At 34.7% G+C, this 12,756-nt stretch overlaps 1 protein-coding gene across 1 annotated transcript; it reads right to left on the bottom strand.

Moving 5' to 3' along the window:
* Positions 1-5,394: 5,394 nt before the first annotated feature.
* has1 (hyaluronan synthase 1) lies at positions 5,395-12,486 on the bottom strand. Its single transcript, XM_056475468.1, is given in 6 exon segments — positions 5,395-6,755; positions 8,703-8,760; positions 8,763-8,834; positions 9,657-9,882; positions 10,915-11,610; positions 12,427-12,486. Coding segments are annotated over 5 exon segments (1,713 nt in total). The 5' UTR covers positions 11,596-11,610; positions 12,427-12,486; the 3' UTR covers positions 5,395-6,079.
* Between the last annotated feature and the right edge of the window lie 270 nt (positions 12,487-12,756).

Here is a 12,756-nt window from a genome sequence, read left to right as displayed (position 1 = left end):
GAGTTTTTTTCATTTAATTCTTCTTCTAACATTCAACAGATGTTTAATATGTTTTGAAATGTTAAGTTTTTGTACTGTTTAAAAAAAAACAAGACTTATTATGTAATAAATTTAAGTAATAACACTTAAATAGGTTACATTCTCATAAACACATTTGTTATATAGCTTGTGTTTAAAGAAATGCTATGCTGTTTTTTCTGTTTGTTTTTTGTATGTGGTTTTATTGAAACAAATTTTAACCTATAATTTGACATCCTCCTTAGTTGCCTTTGGTAACAGTCTAAACATGTTTAAACTCTATAAATGTTTTGTATAAAGCAATAACCCCCGAACGGCCCCAACCCTGCTCTGATTCAGCCTGTGTTCATGAATGACCAGATGCCCTTAAATCACACAAGAGGGTAAATCATTTACTTTCAATTGATCGTGCATATATAATTCCACAGGTCAATTATGAGAGCCATAACTTATCCTTCAGTGTTATTGATTCTGCTGTAAATGACACTCAAACTGATTTATGTCAGTGCTGATCTGGATGTACAAATGTCAGGGAATCCTCCCTTATACTGTCTTTGGCTCAGAGATTGCAAAAAAAAAAAAGTTTTACCACATGCTATGTAGGAAGATGCAATGTTGTGTTTCAAAAACAATCCAATTTAAATCAGTTTGGAGTCATTTTAATTCACATATCAGTTGTGTATTTTAGGGCACATATATTACTTGTTTACGTTTTAAGTGGTTTAAACATTATTATGTGTTAAGGAATTAGATTTTAATGTAATGGAAATAAAAATTCTATAATATTAAAGCACTCAAATTTTTGCCATTCATGCAATTTATGTCACACAAGCATACTCTTTGAAGTCTGGCAATTGTATTTCAGTGCAGCAAGCACTTACACGTGCAAGAACAAAACCATTTGTATTATATCCATAATTGACTTGTCTACAATCTCTAAATATCAAATTCTAAATATCTTTTATCTTTAAAATAAACAGGTATTAAAAATGATATGTATTCAGAATAACATGATGAATGTGGTTTTGCATTAAATTTTCGAAATATGACTTCCGGTTCTGGGGTGCATGGAGAAGGCTGCTCGCGTCTAAGCTCCAACAATCCTCCAAATAATTTAAAATAATTGATCCTCAGATTTAATAATTAATCATCAAACGTGTTCTCAAGAGATTCAAGAACACATTAAGCCTTGATAATGCCAAAAAACTCGAAAAAAGAAAGCAGATTACTAGAAGAGGTCGACGACGACCACGGCAAAGCTGGCCACCCAGAGGAGCTGAGGCAAGCTGTCAATAATGGTGGCAAAACTTCTCCTAACAATCAAGACATTATGGACAGCGCTATAACAGCTTTAAATGCCTTAATTAATAAAGAATTTCATGCCTTTATGCAAACGATTGCAGAATCGCGTATGACGCTGACAACTGTCACAGAAAAAATTGTGTCGATTGAAGAGGCTTGCACAGATTTTGAGGTACACCTGTCAGCAGTACAAAAGCAGTGTGCAGAATTAGTGGACGAATGCAAACGACTCAGAGAAAAAAGCAATGATCTCGAATCCCGCTCCAGGCGCAATAACATTCGATTTGTAGGAATTGCTGAAAAGGAAGAAAGCGGTAGACCCACCAAATTCATCACGGAACTACTCCCAAAATTGCTGGGCCCAGAAAACTTCATCAGACCAGTACAGGTAGATCGAGCACACAGAGCGCAGCGAAGACTGAAAGATGATCGCCCGAGAGCATTTGTCATCAGATTACATCACTACCAAACGAAAGGATCATCATGAAGTTGGCTTAAGGGAAATCCCTGGAATACAAAGGAACAAAAGTGCATATCTTTCCAGACCTGACGACGGAGGTGTTGAAGCAAATATCTCGATTTGCCGAAGTTAAAAAGAAATACAAGATTAATGGCATCAGACATGGACTTCTTTTTCCAGCGTCACTCATCGTTACCGCAAAAAATGGCGAAATTAAAAATTTGATTCACCAGAGAAAGCAAGCTCCTACCTGTCGCGTGTAGTGGACGACTGGTCTGCGAATTAAAATAAGAAACACGGATGTACAAAACTTGAATAAATCTAAATAACATTGACAATGACGTTGTATGTTCTGGTCAAATAAGAGGATCATATCGGATTTAATTTGGTACTTTAATTGAACGGAGGAACAGGAGTTTGCATGTTTTTTCTTTTTCTTTTATTCTTTGCTTCTCTCAGGAATACAGAAGATTACATTGCTTCGGTGGTGAGTTATCCAGCATTAACGTGGAACTAAGTCATCTGATGTTAGATGTGGGGAGGGAGTTCATCTTCGTATTTTCCTGTTTTGTTTGTTGTTCTTGGGAAGGGGTTACACTTATAGTTCTTGCGAAAGGCTTGTTGATTTATGTTATCTTTAGTCGGATGCCAAGATGGAGATTTTTACTTTAAAACACAGAATAGTTCAAACAGTCAGAGAAAAGATAGTAAGGCTTTTAACCTGGAATGCCTGGAATGAGGTATGAATCACCCAGTGAAAAGACGTAAAGTGTATAATCATATAAGCAAGTTACGCGCAAAAATTATATTTCTGCAGGAGACTCATATAAAACAGACTGCTAAGGCACTTCTTAATCCTCATTGGGCAGCTCAAAAATATCAATCAAAGTTTTCTAACAAAACTAGTTGAGTGGCATTTATAATAAAGAAAAAATTACCATTTATACATAAACAGACAATATCTAATAAATATGGCAGATATATAATTGTGCGTGGAGAATTAAACACAGTCCCTTTCACACTGGTTAATTTGCATGGTTCCAATTATGACCACCCTTCTTTCTTCAATAAACTCTTAGTTAAAGTACCGGATGGGGCTTTACAAAATGTAATTATTGGGGGAGATTTTAATTGCGTTATTGATCCAATGTAAGTTACACGGCCTAGTCGTACCTTTAAAAGTATAAGTCTGCAACTACACTAAATAATTATTTTAGGAATATTAATATGGTTGATGCACTTAAATACATCTTCTTGAGAATATTCATTTTACTCTTCAGTGCATAAATCCTACTCTAGAATAATCTTTTTGTTTAGATTCCAACTTAATAAAAATGGCTACGTCCTCTCAGTATCACAATAGATTCATTTCAGATCATGCCCTATTGTCACTAGATTTAAAACTAAAATTGGAAAAAGGAACATACAGTTGGAAATTCGATAATTCACTTTTAAATTATACATTTTTTTGTAATTATATAATAAATTTTCGAAATATGAATGTGTGTCCCTGGAGAAGATGGCAGCATATTGTGCTCCAAAATCTCTATATACTTTTCCAAGGGCACTGACACAACCCCCATATCATGACAGACCCTGGCTTTTGGACATGCTGGTAACAGTCTGGATGATCCTTTTCTTCTTTGGTCCAGAGCACACAGCATCCATTTCTCTCAAAAAATACCTGAAATACTGATTCATCTGACCACATTTCCACTGTGTGATGGTCCATCCCAGATGCCTCTGAGCCCAGAGAAGTTGACAGCACTTCTGGACACTGTTAACATAAGGCTTCCTTTTGGCACAGTACATTTTTAACTGGCATGTAACTACAGTACTTGACAAAGGTTTGCCAAAGTAGTCCTCAGCTCATCTATCACTTATAGATGAATGATGATTCTTGATGCAGCGCCACCTGAGGGATCGGAGATCATGGTAGTCCAGCTTAGGCTTGCGCCCTTGTCCTTTACACACCAAAATTCCTCCAGATTCCTTCAATCTTTTAATTATGTTATGCACTGTTGAAGGTGAAATATCCAAATGTCTCGCTATCTTTCTTCGAGAAACATTGTTTTTAAACTTTTCAATAATTTTCTCACATATTTGTTGGCAAATTGGCCATCCTCTGCCCATCTTTGCTTTTAAAGGACTTGACCTTAGATGCTACTTTTGTACCAAATCATAATTACAACCACCTGTTTCAAATCACACCATTATTTAATCAATTTATCTGATTACTAGCCCCTAAATTGCTACTGTCCCAACAGTTTTTGAAATGTATTGCAGGGCTGAATGATAGTAAAAAGGATATATGAAATGAAGCTGACCAGACAAAACATGAATATTTTTTGTTCATGTTGTCTACAATGAAATACAAGTCAAAGTAAATTTGGAAATCACTACTTTCCTTTTTATTTGCGTTTTCCATACTGTTCCAACTTTCAGATTTTGGGTTGTACAGCCTAATCATATACCCAATACCTAAACTTAACTACTACCTTAAAAAGCAGCAAATTATGAGTTTATGGAGCCAAGTCATATTTAATAGTTTGTTAACAGCAAAAATTGTACCTTAAAATAAAGTGACCAAACAAAACGAACAATTTTTAATCAAATGTACGTTTTTTTTTGTTTGTTTTTTTTTTCATTCCAATCTAGAGCTGGATAAAAAAAGAGATGCTTCATATATAGAGTTCTTACCAGGTCTAGAAAATGTGACCACCCCAATTTTATCCTCCTTACACTGGCTGCCTGTTAAGTTCTGTATTGATTGTAAAATATTGCTTTTTACCTAAAAACCTTTAAATAATCTAGCTCCTGTTTATCTAACCAACCTTCTGTCTCGCTACAATCCAACTCGCTCTTTAAGATCTCAAAACTCAGCGCTTCTAGTAGTACCTAGAATAACAAGGTCGAGCCTTATAATTTATGGCTTCTAAACCCTGGAATAGCCTTCCTGATAATGTTCGAGGCTCAGACACACTCTCTCAGTTCAAAACTAGATTAAAGACCTATCTTTTTAGTAAAGCATACACTCAATGCATCACACACCGGTATAATGCATGAATGTGCTCCATGCAGGCGAGTGAGCTTGACAACCACCTGTAGGACACACTCCTCCTGTCTTGATGCACCAGACATCTTGTTAGAAATACTCATGTGCTTTACATGTTTGTTTCCATGTTTGTTTATATAACTACTATTTACATTTATAGCACTTCATTTTTGCATTTCTTGTTTAAATACACTATGAACAGCAGCTACGCTAATTATTTTCTTTATTCTCTATATGAAATTCAACTCTGAAAACTGGACTGACACAATTTCAAATTACTAGAGCTTCTATGTTTAGCTGCTTTGACACAATCTACATTGTAAAAGCGCTATAGAAATAAACATGAATTGAATTAATATAGTGTTTTTTTTTTTTTTTTTTTTAATCAGATTCATGGTCTCATTCAGTAGTTTAGTCAGTAAATAGGTTTGAAATAAATACCATGCATCTTTGTTAGGAAAATAGTTTATTTAATCATATGTTGTTTCAATAAATATTTGTGAGTTCACATTAACAAAGCATACTTCATAATAAATATACAGACATAAAATACCTCTTTTAAGTCCTAAAATACAACATTAAATGCCCTGTCACTGTGACATTTTCAGGAAAATGAACACATATTACAATAAACATCAGGAAATTCCTGCACAATCACTTTTTGGTTAGTAGTCATTCTGCAATTTCATGGTCAGTGCTGTTCACTGTGTTAGATTTGTAACTCAGAACTATAAATAATGTGTTGTAACAGGAAATCTTAGTGTTTGCTTGGTCAGCTCAACAGTACATAAAGATCACTTCAGTACACCCAATTGGTAAATATTACTTCGGTAAGCCCATATCCCCTCCATAAAAACAGCATCTATTATTTAGATTTAATGTTATATTATCACTGGTTGCTTTCTGCACATTCCACATGGTCATTCTTAAACTTCATAAAGACCATAGATTTATATCAGTACATGCAATACTGATACTGTTATACATATAACAATTGTTATACTTCATAAAGATTGGTCACTTTATGGTGGTCATTTTTGAATACTTTCATGTTCCTGGTACTTCTGCAAATTCCATAAAAATTATTAAATATTCCTAAACCAAAAAAATAATCATAAATAAAACTGCAAGTAAAAAAGAAATCTATAAATAACATTTCATGTAAACCGTGGAGTTAGTTTTTGTTTTTTTCAAAATGTGCAAGTGTTCTTAAATAAATAAAAAATGTGCCCGAATAAATTGTCCTAAACATTCACAGTGTAAGTCTGAGAGCGTTTGCGGAATAATCTCCGAAACCAAATCCAGTAGAGGCAGATCATTATAAGCCAGTAGCAAACATAAGCTATGGCTCCAAATATCAAAAACTTGATCTCTTCTTGTTTTGCCTCTGTCAGCCAAGTCTTTTTAGCCTCCTTGTAAATTGTGTATCCCAGGCCTCCCAACAAGATGGCCGCCCACACTGAAAGTGGTGCCAGGGGAATGTAGTTGCCCACCATCTTACGCCGACCTGATGTACCCCAGCTGCTTTTGTTCATGGTGATAATGGCGAAGTATTTGGCAGGCAGGAGGCTGGTCATGTAGAGGGCAGAGTATAAGGACATGAACAGCATGACTATATCTTGTCGTAGGAGGCAGGCATAGGCGGCCTTTATCAGCCCGATTAGCTGGATGCAGCACAGGACCCACAGAATGTCCCATAGAGTTCCTGTCCAGAAGAGCTTGATGATGGTGGCTGTGACAAAAAAGGGAAAAATGCCTGAGACGATGGATTCATAGGTCATCCATAGGTGATGCTTGTGCCACCACATAGCATTATAGAGCCATTCTCGGAAGTAGGATTTGGTCCAGCGGGTCTGCTGGTTGAGCCAGCGCAAAAACTGAGCAGGGGTCTCCGTGTAGCATTTGGAGCGGGCTGTGTACCTTGTGGGAACACAAAATAACAGTTCAAAATGTTTGTAGGACATGAACTGTGATTTCAGAGAGCAGTTGACAGGATAATAATGTGGATGCTATGGTTTGTTGTTATAAAACCATCGTAACACTGTTCGTAGCACTGTGCCTACACCATATTGGATTATTTTCGCTTGTTTCTCAGTAGTCAGAAGCTTCCAAAGACTGTTGCACAAAGCAAGTTTGAGGTTTTTACACAGATAAGTTCAGATTTTGGGCTCAAGAATATGGTTTGGTTTTAATCAGATTTATTGTCATATTAATATTTGTTATATGGCTAAAGCAACTTTATTTTGGGTTAAAAATCACAAACCCAAATTTGACCAATCAGATGAGAAAAGTGGCATATATATCTGATGTAACAATAACCCCTTTCACACAAACAGACCTTTCCGGAAAATTACCGGCAATTTTCCGAAAAGGGATTATGTGTGAACACGCCTTTTTTTTTTTTTAAATACCGTTAAATTTGTTTTGGTAATTTTCCGGAAAGAGAGGTTGTAACATTACCAGCAATTTGCCGGAATGCTGCTCTGTGTGAACGCAGAAGGAAAATTGCCGAAAATACTTCGAACGCGCTGACGTGAGACGTGTACTCCAGCCAATCAGAACATTCAGATTCATTCACATCCGCACTGTTTATGAAAATAAAAGCCTTTGAATGTTTTTCCAGACACATTTAGCTGCTAGTTGTTAACGTTAGTCAGATAACGTTTCTAGATTCATTCAGAATCCCAACTGTGTAAATAATTATCGATAAAATACTGTTGATAAATCGATGTTTGTTTACCTTCAAGCTCTGCTTCAGTTGCTTGACGTGTGTGCACGTGAAGTGCTCTGGTGAGCTCCAGCACACACATGTATTATGTACATCTCGACATGCGAAACTGTTCCTCCATAAGTTTTCATCGAACTTGTTCACAATACTTACTTACACAGAATTTGTTATGTAGTCAAATGTGTAAACATTTAGCTGCAGTTAGCTCTTCTGCCTTTGGATGTCTCTGGGACAAAGCAGCTGCATGAATGCTAAAGCTTTAAATAAAGTGAAACCATCAAAAAAACCTGACTCCTTCTATGTTTACCAATACAAGCGCAGCCGTTTAGAGGTCATTTCTGGTTACTGATGTCAGAATTTATCGGTATTTTGGAATGGATGTGTGTATGTGTCTTTTCCGGAATTATTGCGGAACATTCTTGCCTGTGTGAACAGCGTTTTTTTTTTAAACTACTGGTAAAGTCGTTTCGGAAATTTTCCAGATATTGGTATCACTGTGTGAAAGGGGTTATAGCCACTCCTAATAAGTATAAAATTATAACTAGACATTTTACATGTATACAAATACAATACAATACAAAAAAAACTTTTGTTAAAAAAATTTTGTTAAAGAATAGCAGCTGTGGTTTCTGGAATTTTACAGTAAAGTATACAGAAGATATGTAAATAAATGTAAAAATTAATTTTTCAATTTCACTAATGACACTAATGCAATAAACATTATATATCAACATTAACTGTAACATAAAACTCTAATGTACATAACTGATGAGAGCAAAAATAAAAAAAGAATCATAGTAATGTTAACAAACGGGTCATGCAGGGGAATTCTGGAAAAGTGAATTTACGGTTATCACTGTATAACAGTTTTTTTACCTTTAAATGTTTTTTAGAAAAAGGTAACGTCCTAAAATATCTCTTAAGGTACTAAAATGCTCCTGAGACAGTTGCAGGAAAATACTGTATAGATAAATACTTGATCAGAATGCTCTTTTGTTGTGTCAATATAGATGAATGTTTTTTTTTTTTTATCAAAATGTCCCAAACAGTGCTCAAGTAGAACTGTTTAAGCTAATGATGAATAATTGTTGATTATTTATATGACTTACGTGACTTCATGAAATTATTCTACTACTTACTTTGTAGCATAGCCCATGCTAAGCATTCGATTGGTGAGATGGCGATCATCTCCAAAGTACAGTGAGTGCCAAGAAACTTCTGGTTGTACCAGGATTCCAGAAACTGTTGCAGCAGGTCATTCCTATAAAGACCTGAAGCAAAGATCAAGAAAATCAGTTAATCCTTCACACCCTACAAAACATTTAGATAAAAGCCCATATCATTAAAACAACTAAATACAGCTGAGCAATATTACTAAACCTTATATGTATGTATGTGGAAAAAAAAGCCAGTATTGAGTTGAACAGGTATATTTGTGGGAATAGTTGAAAATAGACTTTATGTCGATTTTTCTTTAATAAAGTAAAGATCATGTTCCATGAGAACATTTTGTGAATTTCCTTCCTAAATTATATCAAAACTTAATTTTTTATTACTAATATGCATTGTTAGGAACTTTACTTGGACAGCTTTAAATTAGCTTTTTTCTATATTCTATATTTCACAATTTTTTGAACCCTCAGATTCCAGATTTTCCAGTAATTGCATCTCGGCCAAATATTCTCTTATCCTAACAATCCGTATATCAAAACCTCAATTTTCAAAACCTTATGACTGGTTTTGAGGTTCAGGATCATGTTCAAAATATGTTTACTCTAAGAAATGGATAGCTTTTCTCAAACATATTTCAAAAATAAAGATACTTTAATAGTTAAGCTTGTTTTGACTTATATTTCGTAAATGATTAAGAATTGTCAGAAAGTCAAGAAACAAACCATTTGCAACTCATTTTACTTGTAAAAATGTAAATGTATTTTGAGTATTTTGTATGTTGAGTGACAGTATATTCACTAAGAAAAAAGAAGAACTGAACTTAATTTCAGCCTTGTGAAGTTGATCAGAAACCGAAAAAGGAGTTTAGAAACAGTGCCAATATTGATTTCATGCAAACTTTAAGTAAGATTCTGTATTACCTAAGGGGCCGCTGATGCAGGAGACACAGTCAAAGAAGGACTGGCAGGACCTCTCAATGTTAAACGCCATCCAATAGCGCAGGCTGCTCATGAAGCTGATATAGGAGTCTTTAAGGTTAAGTATCATCACATCTCCCCCCACAGCACCATATTTCTGGTTGCATTCCAGCACCTTGCAGAGCTCCACTGTGGCCAGAGGGTCTAATTTTGTGTCTGAGTCACATACCTGATTGAAAAATACAAGAATATAGAAAAACATTGAAGTGTTTCTCACAAATACATGTGGGTAGTTCACAAATAGGCAGCAAAAAGTGTTCTCTCATTTTTGAAGTCTGATGTTTGAGAATATAATAAGAACAAAACTTAACTTTCCAAAACTTTTATCCATAAAACCTTTTGAAATTTTATAGAGGTTTCAAAAAAGTTAAATATGTAAATAAATAAATAAAATTGAGATAAAAACTGTATGAGCTTCAGTCATATGAATGGGGTCCATCATATTTTTTCATATGGAATTCAGATTTAAAATTAGTATGTGCATCAGAGGACATGGCTCCCCAGCAAACAATTTTGTATTTATTAGACGTTTAATTGACATCTAAACTACATACCTGTAGCTTGGCTAAAACAAGGATAAACTTGGTCTGTCAGTGAAAATCTAATAGACATCTAAGAATAGCCCAAATAGACAGATTAGACAGACTTTATATGTGTAATCATTCATTTCTGTTTGTTTGATGACTAGTCTAATTTTGGCCTATTCTTAGACGTCTATTAGATTTTCACTGACAGCTCACATTTAGCTTGTTTTAGCCAAGATGACTAGGTTTAGATGTCTGTTAGACATCTATTAGACATCTCTTTTTTTAATGCTTGGTGTGTCCAGTGATAAAATGTAGATCTATGTTTTTAGAAATATGGATGAAAAAAAGATTGCTGTTAAGAGATATGTTTGAGATATGTATTAATGATGCTACAATTTTATTTTTATTTTAAAACAGCTGTATTTTATTGAACTATGCTTGAGACAGTCACACTGTAGCACTGTTTTCAGATTTGGCTAAAAAAAAAATTATTATTATAATAAAATAATATTAATAATAATAATAACATGACAATGAGTTAGGTTTAAATAATGACAATACTAATTATATTCTTTTTTTTTTTTTGTCCAGTGAGACAATGAAAATGTAATGTCACATCAACAACTCAAGTTGCTTGTATCCCTGAAGCTCATTTGTACTTGCACACCACTGACCTGTATAAAATCCACTGAAGATCCTAGTGCCTTAAACGCTGTATACATCACTTCCCTCTTTCCTCCCCATTTCTGCATGACACACACACACTTCTTGGTCCTAATGAGTTCTTCAACCTCTAAGCGCTGAGGGTCTTCAAACAGCACCCCATAATCTGCATCAGGGCCTTTAGCTGCACCCTTGTCTTGCCCATTGGGGTTCCATGAGTGATAATTGTTCTGCCATATATAACAGCCAGGATCCTGATCAGCGAAGACCTCGCGAAACATCTCCAACATATAGCGGTCATCTTCTGAGTTTCCGTCCACCACCATCACAATACGCAGAAGTTCAGAAGGATACTGAAGAGCCCGGACCGACTGAAGACACTCACGCAGATAAGCAGGATCCTCTTGATAGGCTGATATGGTAAAGCCGATGGTTTTGCTGTAAGAGCAAGGTTTGCGCCTCGCATTCATGCGCCGATGCTCCACAAAGGCGAAAAAGCTCTGAATTAGGACGTGGAGGCTGAGGAGCACTCCATAGAAACCGAAGGAGATGATGCCGAATGGAGATGTGGCGATCTGGAAACCATCGATGTACGCCCATAACATCACACCGAGCACCAGGAGGGCAAAAAGAAATGTGAGAATGGCTCGGACCAGAGACACAAATTTCCTTAATACTGGCTTGAGGTCCATTTTAACATTAAGATGCTAGAAATAATGAAAAAGAAAAAGAATTATTTTCATGATGAAAACGTTACTCTATTTTAGCAGTCAGCATCATATAGTCACAGTCAATAGTACTTAACAATAGAACAATAGTAATGTTTTAAACCATTTTTTCAGACTAATTTATATATTCATTCATATTAATATATATATATATATATATATATATATATATATATATATATATATATATATATATATATATATATATATATATATATATATATATATTGGTATTAATATAAACATATATATGAAATAATAAAAATACTGTATTTCAATAATACAAATAATAAAACAATAATACAAATATCACAGCTTTTATATAAAAGAAAGTACATTTCTGATTGTTAGCTTGAGTAATGTGTTTGAATAAAAACTTTTTTTTAATTTCAAATTAAAATAAGGCCAAACAGATCATTTTTCCATAAAATAAACGGTGTTTTCATATATTAAGTCAGCACAATACAAATGTACTTAATTTCAGAAGATTTAATACGAATATTTACTGGAATAACCTTGATTTTCAATCACAGCAAATGACTAAATTTGTTACTCAATTATCATTTTTCTGAGGAAAACACTGTAAATTACAATATTTTATCTGAAATTCAGAAGAAATGTTTTCAGCTTCTTATAGAATAAAACAATAATAATATTTTACTTAACCCCATACCTGTTCAATCCTGTAAATTGGTATTTTCTCATTTATTAGATATCATTAAATATAATGTCTATAATATTAAATAAAAAATCTCTATATAAATCATATTGAATCAGTCGGTGTTGGTCTCATACCTGTTTAACCTGGCAGATCTTTACACAGGTTTATTCACCTCCTCCTTGACCTGCTCTCCTCCCGAACTGAGATTTCATTGAGGAGCTGAAACTTATAGCCTGGCTGAGCTCAAGGAACATCCCTCTGCAGATGTAATGAACCACAGCTGTTCCTCAGCCCAGCTCAGATCACACCCCGCTTCAGGACTTCATCAGTGATTCACACACTCGCAACCTCAAAACTCGTCGTCCTCTCTGAAACTCTGACGTACTACTGTTCATTCACGGTCAGTATGTGATGCTGGCTGAAGATGCCTGATTGCTATTGTTTGAGGATTTTATTTGTTGGTT

Source organism: Danio aesculapii, chromosome 16, assembly GCF_903798145.1.
Source record: "Danio aesculapii chromosome 16, fDanAes4.1, whole genome shotgun sequence".
In the NCBI taxonomy this organism is placed as follows: domain Eukaryota; kingdom Metazoa; phylum Chordata; class Actinopteri; order Cypriniformes; family Danionidae; genus Danio; species Danio aesculapii.
The sequence above is the reverse complement of the archived record's forward strand: the minus strand, read 5'-3'. Positions and strand labels throughout refer to the sequence as shown.